We start from the raw sequence: 21,275 nt of genomic DNA, 5'->3' as shown, positions 1-21,275 counted from the left end.
TCTCACCATGTTGCTCAGGCTGGTCTCAAACCCATGAGCTCAGGTAATCCTCTCACCTCTGCCTCCCAAAATGCTGGGATTACAGGCATCAGCCACTGAGCCCGGCTTGTATTGTTCTCATTGTTATTTTAAAGAAATGCTAACTTATTTTTAATAAGTTATGCTATCTTTATTGAGAGGCAATTCACATACCATATGATTTGCTCATTTAAAGTTACAATTCACTGTTTTTTTTAAGTCTATTCCTAGAGTTGTACAACCATCATCAGAGTCAATTTTAGAATGTTTTCTTATTCTTAAAAATGAACCACATATTACCAGTTAGGAGGTATTCTCCATTTCCTCCCAACACGCTTCTCAGAGGTAACCACTATCTATCCTGTCTCTATGGATTTGACTCTTCTCGCCATTTCTTATTAAATGGAGTCATGTAACATGTGTTTGTGACTGACTTTTGTTGTAGCATATACCAGTACTTCATTCCTTTATGTGGCAAAATTATATTCCACTGTATATTATATGTTGTTTAACCATCTGTCAGTTATACTATATTTTGTTTCTCTATCTATCAGTTGATGAACATTTGGGTTTTTTGGCTATTAGGAAAATTCCTGAATAAATTTTTGTGTAGATGCAAATTCATTTTATACCTCTCTCTCTTTTTTTTTAGTGTCTTTCTCGAGAAGCAGGTGGAAACATGAGCATTCAGTTTCTTGGTACAGTGGTGAGTATGGAAGAATTATTACTTTATACATGTTCTGAATTTACAGAGAAAAAAATATTCAACTTGTTTTAGCCCATGTGTTTTGACCTGGCTTCATATGGTCTTATTTTGCTGTTAAATTGAGGTGTCTTTGTACAAGAAATGGGTTTTAATGTGTTAGAGAAGTTTCCATTATGAGAGAGAAAATAGTTTTAAAAATTATTTTGTTTGTTGAGTATTTTAAGTTCTTTTTTCTATTGAGGACTTCTCCATGTTCTTAAAAATAAAAGTCACTATAAAGATGCTTTTGAAAATAATGACCTTGGCTTTTTTTTCAGTTGTCTTTTTAGCTTTCTTTATTAGATCCTTTCAAATTCACATTTCTAATGAAATTGAATAATAATTTGGTATCTTGATTTTTTTCATTTAGATGCTAATATATTTTATGTTGCTTTAAAATATATATAAGCATCATTTTAAGGGAGCTATATTTAACATTCTGATGAGCAGATGTCACATATTTTACTTGTCCCCAAATCCCAACTGTTAGATATTTAAATTATCTCTTTTTTTCTGCCATTATAAGTGATATTTTGGTAACAACTTTATGTGTTTTGCTCGTTTGACATTTGGAATTATTTTCAAACATGTATAAGATATTTTTTAAATGTATAAGATACATATCCTCCTAAATATAATCAAAGCCATGAATAATTTTATGGTTTATTACACATGTTGCTAGTTACTTTATGTCTTTTTAGAATACCACCCATCATATGTTAGATAGAATACCACTTTCACTGTGCTCTCACAAGTATTAGTTATAATTTTCATAATTATAATCTATATCTGCTGAGAAGAGGTTTATTTTATTAGTCATTACTATTTCTACTTATAAGTTCATAATTATTAGCAGTATGTTATAATTTTCAAAATAATTTGTTAAAAAGATACGTTGTTTTAATTCACTTCCCTCTGTTCCTACTTTATTTAAATATTTCTCCACGTATTGATACTAGGTATAATTTATAATCTGTGAAGTATCTGTTCATGTCCTTTGGGTACCTTGTTCAGGATATGCAGGTTTACATTCAGCATTTCTGATAACTCTATGAGTTTGAGAATATTAGAGAGATCTGCGGCTTGCATTTTAAAAAGTGGTGATTTTCAGCCATGGAGATAGAAAAGATAATAATAATGTATGTTTACTCAGTGCTCTACAGCTTATATAGATATAGAAGTGTATATTTAGAATAGTTTATGTATATAAGGCATATGTATAGTAGTGTAGGCATTTGTCAATGTAACTTCAATTTTAAATATTGGTACTAAGACTGATTATTCTTGTTTTTCTAATTAATAAGGTAATAAATTATTGTTGTAAAAAACTTAAATATTACTCAAATGCATGTCATAAGAAGTTATATTAGGCAGCATTCACAGAGAAACAGAATCAACTGTGTGTGTGTGTATGTGTATGTGTGTGTTGTGTATGGGAGAGAGAGCGAGAGCAAGAGAAAAGGAGATTTATTTTAAGGAATTGGCTGAATTGTGGAGCCTTTTCAAATCTGCAGTCTATAGCGTAGGCCTGCAGGGTGGAGACCCAGGGACAGTTGCAGTTCTAGTCCAAGGACAGTCTGCCAGCTGTATCCCTCCTTGCTTGGGGAGGCCAGGCTTTTCCTCTTGAAGCCTTCAACTGATTAGATGAAGCCCACCCTCATCATGGAGGGTGGTCTGCCTTACTCAAATCCAGATTTCTATGTTAATCTCATCTAAAAAATAGCTTCAATGAAACATCTAAATGTTTGGCCAAATATCTTGGTACTGTGTCCTTGCCAAGGTGACATAAAATTAATTGTCACAAAAGTATCTATCCTATCCCCTAGAGGTATTTAAGTTATTTACAATAGATAGATATTCTTCCAGAAATAGGATTACGCATTTCATGCAGTAATGAATCTCAGATGTGTTTCTGTATCAGTACATGATCTGTCTCATTCTTTTCAAGGGTTACACAGAACTGTGTTGTGTGGCTGTAGAGAGTTGCTTTTTACCCCTCAGTCTCAGTTGCTTGGAAGCCCACTCATGCCATCTCTGCTACTTGATATCTTTACTGGGAATCTAATAGGTTTCTCAAACTTCATGTATTGAAAACTGAGCTCTTGCTATCCCCCCGAATTATACAAAACAAACAAGTATCCTCTGCAGTTTTCTTATCTCAGAAAATGGCAACTTGAGCTAAACCTTGGCATTACCTTTGATCCCTCTCTCACCACCCTCACCCCCTCCTGGCCCAAGTTTTGGCCATCTCATGTCTGAAGACTGCAGTAGTCAAAGTCCACCCATTCCCAGCTACTCTCTAGTCTATTATTAATAGAGCAGGAAAAATGGCCCTTTGTAAGTGTCAGTCACTTGACCTTGTTACCCTGCTTCACACTTGTTGGGCACATGCCTCAGGGTCTCCTTGCTTGTTTTTCTTTTGCTGAGAACATCTGCCTGCAGACATCTGTACAGGGTCCTGTCACCTTCTTTAGGCCTTTGCTCAACAGCTGCCGTCTCAGGGAGGCCTACTCTAGCCACACCATTTGCGATTTTTGTCACTCTTCCTACTCTTTCTGACGTTTTATTTACCCCCTTACCTGTCTCATTCTTTTTTTCTTTAGTAGTTACCACTATTTGACATACTATGTATTTTGCTTTATTGAGGTATTTGTTGTCTGTCTTCCTCACTTGAGAGTTACAAGCTCCTTGAGGATAGGGCTATTTGTTTGTTTTGTTTAGCATTCTATGCCTGATCAGGGTCTGGTAAGAAGAGGCATTCAGTCAGTATTGGGTAAATGGATGAATGAAATTGGCGCACGTGAGACCTGAGTGTTGAAATAGAAAAAGAAAAGTAAAGAAAGAAATGGAGGCCGGGCTCTATAGCTTAGCCTGTAATCCCGTGCTTTGGGAGGCTGAGGTGAGTGAATTGCCTGAACCCGTGGGTTCGAGACCCGCCCGGGCAACTTGGCGAGATCTCATCTCTGCAATAAATCAAAAATTAGGCGGGCGTGGTACGCACGTGCCTGTAATTCCGGCTACTTGGAAGGCTGAGGCGGAAGGATCGCCAGAGCCCAACAGGTCGAGGCTGCGGTGGCCGGGAGCAGCCACTGCACTCCAGTCTGGGCGAGAGTGAGACTCCAACTCAAAAAAAAAAAAAAAAAAGAAAGAAACAAAGCAAATGGAGAAAAAGAAGGTGCAGGGAACTACTAGGGACCACAGAGCTGATTTAAGCCATCTTCCTCAGGTAAGAAAACTGCATTAGAAAACATCACCCAGCTCCCCAGGTTGCCCATCTGGTTGGTGCATAGAACAAAGGGTAGGCAGGCTTCTCAGCTCTTGGTCCAGTGTTCAACCACTGGCAAGTGCCCTTTAATGTTACTCCTTTTCTCTGCTTCGGAAACCCAACACATACTAATGAAAACCAAAACCAGACAAACACAAACAAATAAAGCAACAAATTATGCCACCCACACCACCCCTACCTAAACAACCAACAAAAAGTCGCCTGAAAAAAAGGAAAAGAGCATTTCACACAGCTGACATGTCTCTCTGCCCCTAGGAAATGATAGAGTCGTCACTAGTGAATTCCAAAGAGGCTGTGTTCACTCTGTTTCTGCTGTTTGTACTGAGTGGGAATGGCAGTTTCTGGCACAATTTCTAAAGTAATATCTAATTACTCCAGAATTCTACAACACAAGTAGTTTGGATGGCCAATGTATTTTGTTATATTGAATTTTTCTATGTGTATTATTAGCAATAATAGATCAGTTTGGAGGAGGGAAAGAAATGGTTTGAAGATAGTGTGACAGTTACAACAAATACAGATTCATTTCTGGCTAGCATGTGCTGTTTCAGCCAAAGATTTCTAAAGCAAATGTAGTTTCCAAGACTTGTGGGTCAGGAGTAGCAATAATGTCTCATGTGATGATGGTGGTGCTTCCTAAGTATATATTTGTCTTTGTGAGAATACTTGTAGAATTTTCTATATAAGTTGATTTTCATGAATATTGATAAACATGACCTTCAATGTTCAAAAAATAGTTTTTTTGGACTAAGAGAAGTACTTTTGTTTTACCAATGAGGTTCAAAAATAATGTTAGTGGCCGGGCTCGATGGCTCAGCCTGTAATCCCAACACTTTGGGAGGCCGAGGTGAATGGATTGCCTGAGCCCGCGGGTTCGAGACCTGCCTGGGCAACTTGACAAGACATCTCTACAATAAATCAAAAAATCAGCCGGGCGTGGTAGCGCGCACCTCTAGTTCCAGCTACTTGGAAGGCTGAGGCGGAAGGATCGCCGGAGCCCAGCAGGTCGAGGCTGCGGTGGCTGGGAGTGGCCACTGCACTCCAGTCTGGGTGACAGAGTGAGACTCCAACTCCAAAAAAATAATAATAATAATAATAATGTTAGTATTTCAACTTAGAGAAAGTACAAACTTAAAAATAATCAATTTTATTAATCTTTTGCTCATTCTAAACTTATAAAAAAATGCCAGTTGGTGATTTTCATTTCCAGTAAAACAAATCTCATTGCTTTTTAAAAAAACATTGGCTTTGGTAGATATGTAAATATTTTAAATTATATAAAATTTTATAAATATTGTTGCATATTTATAAAAACATCTGTAAAAAAGCATTTATAAAACACTCATAAGTTTAAAAGAATAATGCTACAACAAAGACGTTCATATCTGGCATGAATTTTTTTTTTTTTGAGTCGGAGTCTCACTCTGTCACTCAAACTTGAGTGCAGTGGCATGCTCACAGTCACTGCAACCTCAACTTGCTGGGCTCAGGCGATCCTTCACCTCAGCTTTCCAAATAGCTGGAACCACAGACATGTGCCACCACGCCTGGTTGATATATTTTTTTTAATTGTAGAGACATGGTCTTGCCATGGTGCTCAGGCTGGTCTCGAATCCCTGAGCTCAGACAGTCCTCTCATCTCCACCTCCCAAAGTGTTGGGATTACAGGCGTGGGTTACCGCATGCAAGAATTTTTTAAAGAAACATTTGTTTTGAAGGTCTCCATGCTCCCGCATCTTACCACCCTTTCTTCCCCTGCACAGGGAACTTCTTCCTGATTTGTATTTATCGTCCCTTGCTCGTCTTTATAATTTTCTGACATATTTACACCCCTAAATAGTATATGGCTTACTTTACATGTTTCTAAACTTGATATACATAGAATTATACATGGAATTGTCTGTGGCTTGGTTATTCTGCTCTGTGTCATTTGTGAAACTCACCTCTGTTGCATGGAGGTGTAATTTGTTTCTGCACAACCATGTAGATGCTTTTGTGTTGATGAATCAGTCTGCTGTTGATGAATACCTGGGTGGTTTCCAGTGTTTTTGCTGTCACTCTCAATGCTACCCCAAGCATTTCTGCACACAGGTGAATGTGTGCTGAAGATGCACATGCAATTGTTTCTTTAGGGTTTATGTGCATTGAGTATGCAGTGAATGAGTTCACTTTGTTTCACATCTTCACTAGTACCTGATATTATCAGATTTCTTAAGTTTTGCCAGTGTGAATAGTATCCTCACTGTGCTTTTAATTTGCTTATCCTGATTATTAATGAGGCAGAACATCTTTTTATGTTGGCCATTTCTGATTATTGGGCATTGAATTTTTGCCTCTTTGAAGTACCTCTTCAAGCTTTTTTTCCATTTCTCTATGACACAGGACTGCATAAGAATATGAGTTTAATCTATTTCTATGTCACTTGGATTGCTAAAAATAAGGCAAGAAGAATTAGGTTGAACCATATAACTAGTTCTGACAATCAGCTGTGAATGGAAGTGACTGTCAATAACTGTGAGGGCTCAGAGATTTACCCAACTTGCAAACTGACAAATGAACCCACTACGGTTTCATGGATGTTGATAGAAAGCAGGAGACTCCAGAGTCAGAAATGAAGGACAGTTTATTACATCAGTAGCAGTGATCAGACAATAGTTTTTATACCATTTTCCTGAACCCAAATTCCCCCATGGTGAGGCAAAGAGGGCAAGATGGCATCCACACACACAGTGGGTTGTGTTATAGGAGAGGAGCCCTGAACCTTAGGGAGCCTGAGTCTTTTATAATGGGCAGTAATCATGCCTGCCCCTTGTTCTGGAAGGAGACAGTGTCTCTGTCTTCTGAGGCTGTTCACTGTACCAACATCCTTGAAAATAATAGTTCAGAACAAAGGATTTTATAATATTTATAAAATTTTATAAAATTAGTATCTTACGAGGAGTGGAAAAATGCAAGAGATCCAGAGAGAATTATCTCCTTGTAGTGATGTGTGTCACAGTCAGAGATAGCTAAGAGCAGGTGTGAGCCCTCTGGTCCCCTGCCGTGTCCCTCTTGGGAGCTGTGTGTGACATTGATGCTCCCCCGTCGGTGTGGGTCCCTGATGGAAAGTAGCACTGAGCATTGCCACCCCCAAACTCCAGTGAACTAAGATTTCAGTGTTGACTTACTGCTGAAGCATGGCCCAACTTATCCTAATATGCAACATGGGAACATGAAGGACTGCCTTCAGGCTCATAAAAAAGGTCTAGGTTTGAGATTTGGTAGATTTATTCTATTCATTTAAAAGCCTTTGGTTCATCATTTAAGTCCAAGCATAAAGGCTCCTTTCTGGTTATGCTGTTCAAACTTTATTTAAATAATTGTTAGATGGTGTTTTTGTATAATGAAAGTAAAGTCTTCCAATTAATAGAATGGGGCATTTGGAGATGAAATATGAGCAGAAATGTGTGCCTTCATGACCCAGAGGAGCACATTTGACCTGGTGCACGTGCATGTGTTCAGGGCATCCACACGCTACCCTTTAGTATCCATCAACCATTACTGTTCCCAAGATGTGGTGCACAGGACTCTGTATTAGTTTCCTAGGACTGCTGTGACTAATGACAACAAACTGAGTGACTTAAAGCAACTGAAATGTGTTCTCCCACAGTTCCGGAAGCCAGAAATCTAAAATCCAGGTGTGGGCAGGGTTGCTTCCTTCGTGAAGGCTCTCAGGGAGGATCTGTGTCCTGCCTGTCTCCTAGCTCTGTGGTTGCTGGCGGTCGGCGTTCATTGGCTGTCTCATTCCTGTCTCTTCTCTGTGGGCTTCTTCCCTGTGCCTATGCATATTCATTAACATAAATCCAGTGACACCATTCATCAGATTTAGGACTCACCTGACTCCAGTAAGACCTCATCTTAACTAATTACTAAAGGTCCTACTTCCAAATAAGGTCACATACTGAGGTTCTGGGTGGATGTGAATTTTTGGATGACACTATTCAACTCAGTATGCTGTATGGACATGACAGCATATGCATAAGAAAAGCCAAGAAGGGACTCAGGCAACTTACCTAAAAATATATTTTATAAACAGAGCATTACTTCTTAGGTCTATACCTTACCAATACCTCACATGAGTGCTACTGTTTATTTTCCCTAGTATTTTCATACCTACTATCATCACCTGTATGACTGGCATTACCTACCCTGTGCTCAGAACACACTGAAACACTATGACTAATTTTCAGAAGACAACAGTGAGCATAGAAACCTTTAATAACTATACTATGATAATAACCGGCAGAACCAAGACACAAAACCAGGTCTCTCTGACTTTAATGTCAAACTGTTAACATCAGAATACCTTGAGAACAAATTGCTTGACTGTGTAATCCAGGGAGCTCTTTGCAGTAGCTGCTAAGTACAACTTTCTTAGTCCTCTCGGGCTGCCATAACAAAATATCACAGACTGGATACTGGATGGCTTAAACAACAGACGTTTATTTTTCACAGTTCTGGGGACTGAGAAGTGTAGGATCAAGGTGCCAGCAGATTCAGTTCCTGGTGAGGATCCTCTTCCTCGCTTGCAGGCAGCTGCCTTCTTGCTGTGCAGAGTGCCTGTGTGCATGATGGACACACACACACACACACACACACACACACACTCACAGAGAGAGAGAGAGAGAGAGGGAGAGAAATTGAGAGAAAGATCTGATTTCTCTTTCTCTTCTGATAAGGGCACCAATGCCATCTTGGGAGGGAGTCCCTCCCTCGTGGCCTCATCTAAGCTGAGTACCTCTCACAGGTCCCATCTTTAAATACCATGACATTGGGAATTAGGGCTTCAATATATGAATTTGGGGGAGGAGAATACACACATTCAATATATAACATACACCTAATTGGTAAGCTACATATCCCCAAATTTTCCCAGGATACCTGTGCCTGTTTCAAATTTTAAGTTGTCTGGGTTTTGTTTGTTTTGTTTTGGGTGAAGCTGTAAGTCTGTGTACATCAGATAGTAGACGCTCACAAAGACATGGAAGAGGTTCAGTGTTTTACTTAACCAGAATTTTTTGGTCGAACTGGGCTTCACAGTAAAGATGAATGCTTTGGTATTACTTTAAGAATGCAGAAGTTACCATTTTATTACAAATTTTTGTGTTGTAATCATTATCTGTACTTAATTTTTAAAGTATTGTCATATTAAGGCAAACATATCTCACTGAGACTGAATGTTTTTTTTTCCTGTAAAAACAATGCCTATTGCCTGAAAGGGTAAATAAGCTTAGACTACACTGAGCAGCTTCTTCGTGGCGTGGTATTGGAATTCACCCAAGAACTCTTGCGGAACTATCAAATTCTATGTCTTTGAAGCTTAGCCAGAGATCTAATGAAACCAAAGGATGCTCAAGTTCTTAAAGCTAATTTAAATCTCAAATGGTACATTTTAAATTAAGTTTTTATTGATAATAAATATACTTTATTTCTTAATAGCCTTGAAAGCCTGAGTGATAATATTAGGAGAATAAACATAATTTTACAAAGATTTACCATTAAGAATGCTATTAATATGACCCTTGATACACTAGCACAATTAGATTTCAAAGTAAGCATTTACGAAGTAACAGCGATTAATGACAACCATCGAAAACAATTTTGAACTCCATCAGTTTAACTCAGGAGGGTAAACTTAATATGATAATTCATCTAGTTGAATTGTATCAGCTTAGCAGGAAAGTATGTAAATATGTGACCCTTACCTAGCTTCTAAATGGATGCTGCGCTGATAGATTTATCAGTTCCATTAAAGAACTTTGGGGAACTTTGGAATTTCAGCAATTGTTCCCTTGGAGGCTGAAAACCCAACCTGATCTCATACTGGGACCATTCTGGTCTGCATATTTCCATAATTTGCCTTTGCTACTAATATGACAGCAAGACACAAATAACTGTTTCTAATAATATCAGATGGAGTTGTGGAGGACAGCATTTTAATGTAGTAAAAGACCTCCCCGTGGGGTTGTTATTGCTACTATGGAACAGCAGCTACACAGTTGCAACTGTAGTCTCTTAATTGATTCGTTTAATTAGCAAGAGCTGAAGCTTGGGCTGTTCTTGTCATTTGATATCGTAGCACCCCATTTTGCATCATTCATATTTATAGATAGACAAACATCATCAAAAAGTTCTGCCTTTTCTGAAAATTTACTTATGGATGTTGAATTTTAATAGAGCAAACTCTCAATTTTTTGAAATTCAGATGATTAAAGAATGAAAAGAACTACATTGGTTAGCATTGTCTTTTTGTATCAGTACTCTTTTGAGAAGTAAATGACATCATGCGCTTATGGTGGTTTATTGTCTTACAAAAGTAAACTCCTAGAGAACTTCTGTGGTCTTCTGTCCTTTCTAGATCCACAAGCAGTCCCTCACTTACGTGTCTGATGGAAGCTGATCTGTTGTCTCTACCCCAACCCTTTCTCTGTATCTGTGGGTTTTCAGGAATGGCCTGTTGGTCTGCTGGGACTTCCTGCATACTTATGCCATCACTTTCCACTATCCCAGCCCGTCTTGCAGCCACCCTAGTCCTGCTGGAGTAGGCCTCCACTGATGCGCCTCCCTTGCCAGGTTGTTGGGCTGAATTGCCCATTGGGACTTACCCACCGAGCCCACACTGCACTGGTCCCCACTTTCCTTGGATGGGGAAAAAGAGAGGGGGATGGGAAGTTTTTGGCATAGAAACCAGAGCCTTCATCAGACTTTGCACTCCTCCCCAACACAGGGCTCCATCCCCACTAGGTTATACTTTCCTCATCCCTTTTCTTATCCAACAGTAGAAAACAGGTGGTGGCCACAGAACAGACATTTGCGGAGGGTTGATGCAAATGTATCTGATATTTAGATATGTTTTACCATGCTAAGAAAAAGGTAATCTGTAGCATTCCTTCCTGTATTTTCCCCTAAATATACTTCCCTAAAGATTTTATGAAAAGGCCTCTAAATGTAATCTTAATCTTGAACGTTGTTTTTGTGGTTATGTGTGTTCTATGTACCATTCAACCAATCTAAAAATGAATTTTGGAATATAACTAAGCTTAGTTTCTATTATTTTGAAATTGGCATGCTCATCTATGGCCATGTCACCCTGAACACAACCAATTAGTGATTAAAATCCCAATGTGATACATTCTGGTAAAAAATTTAAAATAAATTATTGACTTTCTTGCTCTACTATGTGCTGGGAAGTGGGCTAGATGAATATGATTTGGTCTCTGTCCTTAAGTAGCATGCTGGCTGCAGGTGAAGACAGACAAACCGATACCATGGTAAGTGTTTGCCGAGATGGTTATGCACAGACTGATGTGGGAGCAGAGAAAACTCTAGATCTCTTTGCTTCACTTTTTTCTTTTGCTGATACAAAACCTGATACAAAGTACAGACCATAAGGCATAGCTCCCTGGCTAAGAATCTACATCTTATTTGTCAAATAGGCCTCAGTAAACCTGGAGAAAAGAAGAATCTACATTTCACATCTTGTTTTGTCTTGTTTTTGGTTTTGTTTGTTTTTTGAGTTGGAGTCTCACTGTGTTGCCCAGGCATAGAAACCAGAGCACCCCTCCCCAACACAGGGCTCCATCCCCACTAGATTACACCTTCCTCATCCCTTTTCTTATCCAACAGTAGAAAGCAGATGGTGGCCACAGAACAGGTATTCGCATCCCTGTGGTGCTGTGAGCAATGGTATGCTCACAGCTCACAGCACCGCAGCCTCTACCAGCCCTGCAGGCCTCAGGTAATCCTTCCGCCTCAGCCTTACAAGTAGCTGGAACTACAGGCATGTGCCACCACACCTGGTTAATACATTTCACATTTTATTAGACAGTATGCTTTGGTATTGAGGATAAATCCTAGTTCTTAATGGTAGTCAGTCATTCATCTTACATTGATGAGTTATCTGTTATATGGCAGACATTGAAATTCTGGCAATTCAAAAAGTTATTCCTGCCATCGGTGAATCTATTGTCACCTAAGGATTAGAAATGTAAGCAACTGATTACACTATATACTGTGATAGCGGTTTGCATGGAGTAGAGGGATTCTAGGGCTTGAATAAAGTGGAGGATAGTAATCGGAAACAGTTTTACGGTGACATTCTAGAGCTTGTGCTGCAACTATAAGGATGAACTGAGTTTACAAGCAGGGGAAGACATTTCACCTGGAGGGAAAAGCACCTGCCAAGGCCTAGAGATAGCAGGTTCAGAAACTGCACTCTGTGCTGATGGTTAAGAAAGAGAAGGAAATAAAATAAATGAAGGCACAGAGGTATGAAGATGCCCTGGGTCTAGGGACAGACAAGTTGACTAATGAGGGTGATAAGGGAGGGTGACAAAGGTCTATTTGAGAGATACAATTCGAATGACAGGGGCTAGATGATGCAAGACCATACCAGGAGGTTGGGCAGTGTTCTCTAGACTTTGAGATTCACTGAAGGATTTGAAAGAAGAAAGTCACAATATCACAGAGGTGTGTTTAGTTTTTTTATTTTTTAAGAGAACACATGGGAGTAGGCAAAGATGAGGGCACATTTGAGAGCCTAGTGTCCATTTATAAGTATTAGGCAGAATTGAAGATGACTCGGGTGTTTAAGGAAGTCATAACTGAGGCAATCAACTGAGGAAAGAAAGACAGGAAAATAATTACATCAGAAAAAGGGTGGAGTTGATAAGAAACTGGATTTTGACTATTCTAAGTTTGAAATGCCCAAGAGACATCTACAATGTAATGGACATTTCTGGGTTGGAGAACAGGAAAAAGATTAAGCGCTGGCACGGAGGTTGGTGCTTCATCCACAGTAGAGGTGAGGTCTGAAGTCATGCAGTAAATGAGGTTGGTTACCCAAGGGGACAATGAGGAAGCAGAGGACAGGCTCCGAATGGAATTTTGGGAAGTGCCCTCAGCTAAGGGGGGGGCCCCCTATCCTCTCTAATAGTCATTTTTAAAAATATGATATTATCTATTGTCCAAATCATTTACATTATATGAAGCCAATTTAGTGTAACCTCAATCATGATTTCACAGTATTCTAGAGTGTCACTAATGATTTCAAAGTATCTCCAAATCCTGTTGCCATCTGCCAAAGATCCTCAAAATGAAATTAATTTTCATAAATAATTTAATGCCTTAGATTTGTATGAAGCTTTAGGGTTTCAGATTGCTTCTACATATGTTATCTTACTTAATTCCATTCAGTTTCTGAGATGAATAAACCATAGAGCACCTTAGAGTGGGTTATAAAGTCAGACATGCAATAAATACTCTTAGGAGTGTTGTCAATTTGAAATGTTTGGGATCGTGTGTTATGTGTTCATGGGACATTTTCAAAAACCACTACCAGGTTGTTAGTGAACATTGAAGCAGGCAAGGATGTAGGAAGGAATAATAAATTAAGCTTGTCCTTGAGCATTTGAATTTCAGAACTTCATGAACTTAACCAGGTTTCTTAACCTCTCTAGACCTAAATTTTTCTCATCAGTAAAATAGGCGTTATTTTATGGAGGTGGCAAGAACTGAATAAGAAAATGTTTGTAAAATGTCTGAAAATAGCATGCACCTGGCATGTAATGGCCTAGTTCTTATTATAGCCCCCACTCTCCCACTGCTTTATTTTGCCTGGCATTTTTTTCCCCTCTTTTTTCTTCTTACTTAAAAGACATGTTATCATCTGATTGTGATCTCAATTGAGTGTACAATTTAGTGCTTAGTCTCCAGAAAAACTCAGAAGGAAAAATCTTTTTCTTTTATTTGAAAAGTCAAATTTTTGTTCATCCTTTGGTTGTGACTTCTTAACACAACGTATTATTTATCACTGAATGTTAAATAGAAAGCACATATGTAAATGTGTACCTTGACTGGGGGCTGAGGCTCTTGCCTGTAATCCCAGCACTTTGGGAGGCTGAGGCAAGAGGATAGCTTGAACCCAGGAGTTCAGGACCAACCTGGACAACATCATGAGACCTCATGTCTACAAAAATTAAAATTAAAAAAAAATTAGCTAGGTGTGGTGGACACACCTATAGTCCCAGCTTCTCAGAAGGCTGAGGTGGAAGGCTGGCCTGAGCCCAGGAGGTCAAGGCTGCAGTGAGCCATAATCATGCCATTGCCCTCCAGCCTAGGTGACAGAAAGAGACTCCCTACTCTAAATAAATAAATGTGCACCTTGTGGCAGGAAGATGTTTAAGAACAACTGTTTCTTTGAAGAATAATGAAGTACACCTTGACTGGGGGAGAGCTTAGTGCCTGGTGCTTAAACATTGCTGCTTAAAAGCCAAGCGCAGTGGCTCACACCTGAAATCCCAACACTTTGGGAGGTTGAGGCGGAAGGATTGTTTGAGCCCAGGAGTTTGAGATCGGCCTACGTGACATAACAAAACCTCATCTCTACAAACAAATTGAATATTAGATGGGTGTAGTGGTGCATACCTGTAGTCCCAGCTACTCAGGAGGTTGAGGCAGAAGGATTGCCTAAGCCCAGGAGGTTGAAGCTGCAGTGAGCTGTGATCATCATTTTGAGTGCCTACTCAAAAAAGGAAGGAAAAAAAAAATATATATATATATTTTTTATATGAATGAAGTGGAAATGTATGTGTATATATATATATTTTATATGAGTGAAGTGGAAATGACAGCTCTTTTCTTACAGAAGCAAAGACTGAGTCAGTCGTTCCCAAACTTTATCATGCATGAGAATCACCCGGAAAGCTTGCTGAGACACCAGTTCCCAGGTTCTCCCAGAGAGGCTGATCCGTTAACTCTGACATGAGGCCTAGGGATCTACCTTTGTAGAAAATAGCTTAAGATACACCAAGACTGAGGTTTGGAATATATTTTGACAATTAATATAGCATTGCTGTCTAGTTTAGAAAACTGATGCCAATAACCACAGTATATTACTGGTGTTATGAGCCAAGTGTAGTAGCAGTGTTCCAGATTTTTCTTAAAATGAGAAGATGGGCCGGCTCGGTGGCTCAACCTGTAATCCCGTGCCTTGGGAGGCTGAGGTGAGTGGATTGCCTGAGCCCGCGGGTTCGAGACCTGCCTGGGCAACTTGGTGAGACCTCATCTCCACAATAAATCAAAAATTAGCCGGGCGTGGTAGCGCGTGCCTGTAATTCCGGCTACTTGGAAGGCTGAGGCAGAAGGATCACCGGAGCCCAGCAGGTCGAGGCTGCGGTGGCCGGGAGCGGCCACTGCACTCCAGTCTGGGTGACAGAGTGAGACTCCAACTCAAAAAAAAAAAAAAAAAAAAGAGAAGATGGAACAAACATTTGATTATTTGAACTAATTTAATTAACATGTACTTTCATAATACATAATTTTTTTAAGATCAGGGAGTGACATGATAGGACCTGAGTATAATTAAATCCATAGTGCCAACTGTATCTTTTAAGTTCACTTACTGTCTACACATTTCTTCAGATTTAGTCTGAGTTGTTTTTAATCTTATACCCATAATCAGTGATCATTTTAATTTTTGGCCTAGAGTGGGGTCTTTTGGTCTTAACAGCATAATATTTTGGACTGGATAATTCTTTGTTGTAGGGGACTGCCCAGTGCCTAAGAGAACATGTAGCAGCATCCTTGACATTTACAACTAGATGGCAGAGCACATCCCCAGATATAGCAACTCAAACTGTCTCCAGATATTACCATATGGCTCCAGAGGGCTGGGTTGGATGGTGTGGGGGCGGGGAACAAAATTGCCTAGTTGAGAGCCACTGACGTAGAATTTAGTTAATAGTAGAGTTTCTTTCCCATTTCACTAATAAGTATAATATTCTAGAGATAAAATTAATAGCCCAAAAATGTAATCTCTGGAACAGATGTGAAACTTGGTTGCCTGAAGCTTATAAAGTATAATATATGTCATGACCCACCTGAATACCTTATGAAAAGAAAGAAAATAACAAACTTTACCTGACCTGATGTTTGATTTACTTTAGGATCGTGTTTAGCTATTAGCTGTTTGGAAGTGTATAAGGGGTACTTTTTCTTAATCTTCTTTTTAATGGATCATAAACCAGGTCTGCTATGGGCAGCCATTTATAGAATTTAGGACAAATTCCAATTTGTGTAATTAACTGCATTGTATTTGGTTGGATACTTTTTTTACTGTTTGAGTAGATGTGTACTGTTACTGTTTACCAAAGACATGCGCATCCTGGGTACACACTGAAAGTGTGCTGTTCAGTTACTTGTTCTAGTGGCTGCAGCTCTTCATTTGGTTCTCAATCTTGTAAAAGCCCTGTTCTCTTCCTGGCAAGATATGTTAGATAGAGCTGCAAGGATCACTTCACAGTGGCATCTGTGAAAAGGGGTTTCTCTGTTCTTTTGCAGTTACTTTTTTTTTTTTTTTTTGAGTCAGTGTCTTACTCTGTCACCCAGGCTGGAGTGCAATGGCACCATCATGACTCCTCATACCCTAGGCCTGGTGACCTGGGCTCGGATGATACTTCTGCTTCAGCCTTCTGAGTACCTGGGGCTATAGGTGTGCACCACCATGCCTGGTTGCTTTTTCTTATTTTTTTTGTAGAGACAAAGTCTTATTATATTGCTCAGGCTGGTCTCAAACCCCTGGGCTGAAACAATCCTCCTGCCATGGCCTCCCAAAGTGCTGGGATTACAGGCATGAGCCACTGCACCCGACACAGCTACTATTAAATTGCCTGGCTGTTCACTATTCTGTGGCAGTTCCCTCCTTGTGTGAGGCGTACATGGCAGGACACCTGACAAGGCATGCAGGAAGTCACGCAGTAGTCAGTGTCTCAGGTATGTGATCCTGAGAAGTAGGCTTCCCAAGCCAGCATATGTTTTATGTGGTATGAATTCTCAAGACTGTGAGAGGAACAGCTAAGGTGATTCTGAGGTATCAGTGTTAATTACCTGAGGTCATTACCAAGCTTCATAGGACACAGTGATACTGCAAAGTGCCCTTGTTTGAAATAGAATTCCTGCCTGATTTAGGGGTTAGGGAAATAATTAGTATATAAGTTCTGACTTACCCTTGTAGTTCACCATGGCCAAGAGATTGTACCACCCCTCCCCTGTCTCAACTCCTCATTAAACCAACCTTTAAAAGAGGGCTGACCAAGGGGACGTGCATGCTGAGTGCGTGTAGATGCCCAATGGTGTGGTTGTCATCTCGTTGAATTTTCAAAACATTTGAGATCACCAGTAGAGCCCCCCTATTACAGATGAGATAAAATCTCTATTATAAACTGATGGGAAGGATTTGCTCAGAGTGGTTCGTGTAGTGAAGACAGCCATAGGACCCAACCCAGATCCCATGACAAGCAGTGCCTCTATCATGTAAGCATCTGGGTGCATGGCAGTTAGGACTTCCAGTGGCCTTTTGTCCTCCCTTGTTATTCCTGACTGCCAGGTGGAGAGCAGCTTGAGGGGACAAAATTGGCTCTTCTGTGTTGGAGATTAGAGGTCAGCCACTTAACAGACCAGAGGGCTGAGGTCTGCCTTCTTCTGCTTCCCAGGTCGATCACTCATATATTGGCAGGGAGAAGGTTCTTTTATATAAAGGTAATAGGATTCATTTAAGTCATTGTTTTAGGTATTAAAAATATGTTAAAGTTGCAATTTGAGCCACGCATGGTGGTTCACGCATATAATTGTAGCTGCTGGAAAGGCTGAGGTGAGAGGATCATTTGAGTTCAGAAGTTTGAGACTAACCTGAGCAACATAGTGAGCTCCTGTCCCTGAAAAAAAAAATGCAATATGATATATTCGATTTAAAGCTTTTCTAAATTGGCATTTAAGGGAATTAGGATGTGGCAGACTTGCTTACGTGTGTTATGAGTCATTAATTGTTCTTTTCTTTTTTTTTTTTCCTGAGTTGGAGTCTCACTCTATTGCCCAGACTGAGTGCAGTGGCTGCTCCCGGCCACCGCAGCCTCAACCTGCTGGGCTCTGGAGATCCTTCCGCTTCAGCCTTCCAAGTAGCTGGAACTACAGGTGCAGGCTACCACACCCAGCTAATTTTTTGATTTATTGTAGAGATGAGGTCTCGCCAAGTTGCCCGGGCGGGTCTCGAACCCACAGACTCAGGCAGTCCACTCACCTCAGCCTCCCAAAGCGTGGGATTACAGGATGAGCCACCGAGCCCAACTCATTAATTGTTCTTATTTAAGTATTTCATCTTTCTCTCCCTGCCCGCTACTACTGTATCCAACCAGACTTTGAGCCCCTTTGAAGAATTTTAGTAATTACATAGATAATTTTTGAAATGTAGATGTCTTGCAGTATTACAAATCTAGACCAGTGGTTCTCAAGCAGGGGCCATTTTGCTCCTCAGGGATCACTGGCAATGTCTGGAGACATCCTGTTTATTGCAGCATCTCGGGCCTCTGCTCACTGGATTTCATTCAGCAGCATCTTGGGCTTCTGCTCATGGGATTGCAGGCATACCTTGTAAATCCAGTAACAGATACTGCGGATTCAGTTCCAGATCACTGCAATTTCAAAACAAAAGAAAAAGCAAATATCAAAATAAAAGAAATCACAAATTTTTTAGTATCCCTGTACATATAAAAGTTATGTGTACACTCTAGTATAGTATAGTAAGTGTACCGTAGCATTATGCCTGAAAAATGTACGTACCTTAATTTACAAATACTTCAATTCTAAAAGATGCTAATGATTATCTGAACCTTTAGCAAGTCATAGTCTTTTTGCTGGTGGAGGGTGTTGCCTTGATGTTGATGATTGCTGACTGAGCAGGGTGGTAGCTGCTGAAGGTTGGGGTGGCTGTGGTGATCTCTAAAATAAGACAGTAATAAAGTTTGTCACATCAGTTGATGCCACCTTTCATGAAAGATTTTTCTGTAGCATACAATGCTATTTGCTTGCATTTTTCCCACAGTAGAACTTCTCGAGAAATTAGTCAGTCTTCTCAAACTCTGCTGCTACTTTGTCAACCAAGTTTATGTAATATTCTAAATCCCATATTGTCATTTCTTTTTTTTTTTTGAGTTGGAGTCTCACTCTGTCACCCAGACTGGAGTGCAGTGGCTGCTCCTGGCCTGCTGGGCTCCTCGACCTGCTGGGCTCTGACGATCCTTCCGCCTCAGCCTTCCGAGTAGCTGGAATTATAGGCACGCGCTACCATGCCCGGCTGATTTTTTGATTTATTGTAGAGACGAGGTCTCACCAAGTTGCCCAGGCGGGTCTCGAACCCGCGAACTCAGGCAATCCACTCACCTCAGCCTCCATATTGTCATTTCAATAAGCTTACAGTGTCTATCAGGAGTATATTTCATCTCGGTGAACCACTTTCTTTGCTTATCCATATGAAGAAACTCCTCATCTGTTCAAATTTTATCATGAAATTGCAGCAATTCTGTCCTCTTACCATTTCTACCTCATCTGTAATTACTTCCTTCACAGGTGTGTTAACCCCCTCAAAGTCATCTAAAGGACTGGATTCTCATTTTTCCAAACTTCTATTAGTACTGCTATTTTGACCTCCTCCCATGAAACACCAACATCAAATACTCAGTAAACCATGCTGTAAGCAGATGTGCTATCATTCAGGCGTTATTGTCTCATTTCTAGAGCACAGGTACAGTAGATTTAGCTGAATTCTTAAGGACCCTAGCATTTTCAGAATGGTATATTTTCTGTTTCAAGTCATCAACTGCATTAGCCCCTAACAAGAGAGTCAGCCCGTTCTTTGAAACTTTGAAACCAGGCACTGACTGCTCTTCTCTATCTATACAAGTCCTAGATGGCATCTTCTTCCAGAAGGTTTTTTTGTCTGTGTTGAAAATCTGTTTTTTATCATAGCACCTTCGTCAGTGATCTTTGCTAGATGTTCTGGATATCTTGCTGGTTCTCCATTAGCACTGCTACTTCGCATTGTACTTTCATGTTGTAAAGATTCTTCTTTCCTTAAGCCTCATGAACCAACCTCTGCTAGCTTCAGACTTTTCTTCTGCAGCTTGCCCACCTTTCTCAGCCTTCACAGAATTGAAGAGGGCTAGAGCCTTGCTCTATGTTAGGCTTGGGCTTAAGGGAATGTTGTGACTAGCCTGATCTTCCATCCAGACCACTAAACTTTCTCGATATCAGCACTAAGGCTGTTTCACTTTTGTATTGTTTATGCGTTCATTGGAGTAGCACTTTTAATATCCTTCAATGATTTTTTTCTTTGCACTTACAAGCTTACTCATTTCTAGCTTCTGATTTAAAGTGAGAAATGTGTGGACTGTTCTTTTCACTTAGAGGCCATTGTAGGGTTATTAATTGGTCAAATTTCAATATTGTTGAATATTGAAGAGGGAATAGGGAGGCTCAAGGAGATGGAGAGAGATGGGGTAATGTATATGTATTAGTGTACATATGCAGGCAGAAACCTGGTCACCTTCTTGTATGAGTGCAGTTCATGGTGCCCCTAAGTACTTTCATTGGTAGCATCAAAGATCACAGATTGCTATAACAGATAATGATGAAAATAGTTTTTCACAAAAATGCAAAATAGTTGGAAATACTGCAAGAATTACCAAAATGTGACACACACATGCTATTGGAAAAATGGAGCCAGTAGGCGCAGGATTACTACAAAGCTTTAATTTGTAAAAAGTGCATTATCTGCAAAGCACAATAAAGTATAGCTGCAGTAAAGTGAAGCCTGATAAAATGAAGTGTGCCTGTATTTCTGTATTCTTGATTGTTTCTACATTTCTTTTCAAAAAGAGCAACACTTTGCAGTTCAAGTTTGCCCATTGGCAGAGTTTGAGTGCAAGATCGGTTCAGTATTGTAGCAATTGATCAGCTTACTGAAGATAAACCTCCGTAAATACCTGCTGTGTGTTCCATGTGTGGCACAGCACACTGGTCTTTCCACAAATCCCGGGTCTTCCACATGGGTGCCCTGAGGTTTCTAGATGGGCTTAGGAGGGGCTGGGTGGGGCCCAGACAGGAGCATCCTGGGCCTCCTTACTCAGTGACCCCCAGCCGTCTGGGCTGTATTCTGGCCCTTGGTGGTCGTGCAGATCTGATGTGGACTTTGCAGGACGTTTGGAAATGTACCAGCAGATTTTAATTTATGGAGGTGACCAAGTGCTGACAGGGAGAGGTTAATGCCCTTGCAAGAAGAATGTGTTGCTTGCATTCCTGAGAGAAGGGGGCATGCCATGCCATGTGGGGCCATAGGAGAAGCGTGTGGGGGTGGGG

The 21,275-nt window shown here is 40.2% G+C and overlaps 1 protein-coding gene across 8 annotated transcripts in view; it reads left to right on the top strand.

Annotated features, from left to right (window-relative positions):
• PCCA (propionyl-CoA carboxylase alpha subunit) overlaps positions 1–21,275 on the top strand; it is a 419,699-nt gene that overhangs the window by 328,045 nt on the left and 70,379 nt on the right. For 6 of the 8 annotated variants that reach the window (XM_021715457.1, XM_021715463.1, XM_021715460.1 and 3 more), the window contains one exon: positions 671–724. The exons of the other annotated variants lie outside the window; for them this stretch is intronic. In XM_021715457.1, coding sequence (XP_021571132.1) covers positions 671–724 — 54 coding nt within the window. The remainder of the gene's footprint in view (positions 1–670; positions 725–21,275) is intronic. 8 annotated transcript variants of the gene reach the window in all.

The sequence above is a fragment of the Carlito syrichta genome, unplaced genomic scaffold (assembly GCF_000164805.1).
Source record: "Carlito syrichta isolate Samal-C Ts95f unplaced genomic scaffold, Tarsius_syrichta-2.0.1 Scaffold307134, whole genome shotgun sequence".
In the NCBI taxonomy this organism is placed as follows: Eukaryota; Metazoa; Chordata; class Mammalia; order Primates; family Tarsiidae; genus Carlito; species Carlito syrichta.
Note: the sequence above shows the minus strand (reverse complement) of the source record. Positions and strands in the feature narration are given on the sequence as shown.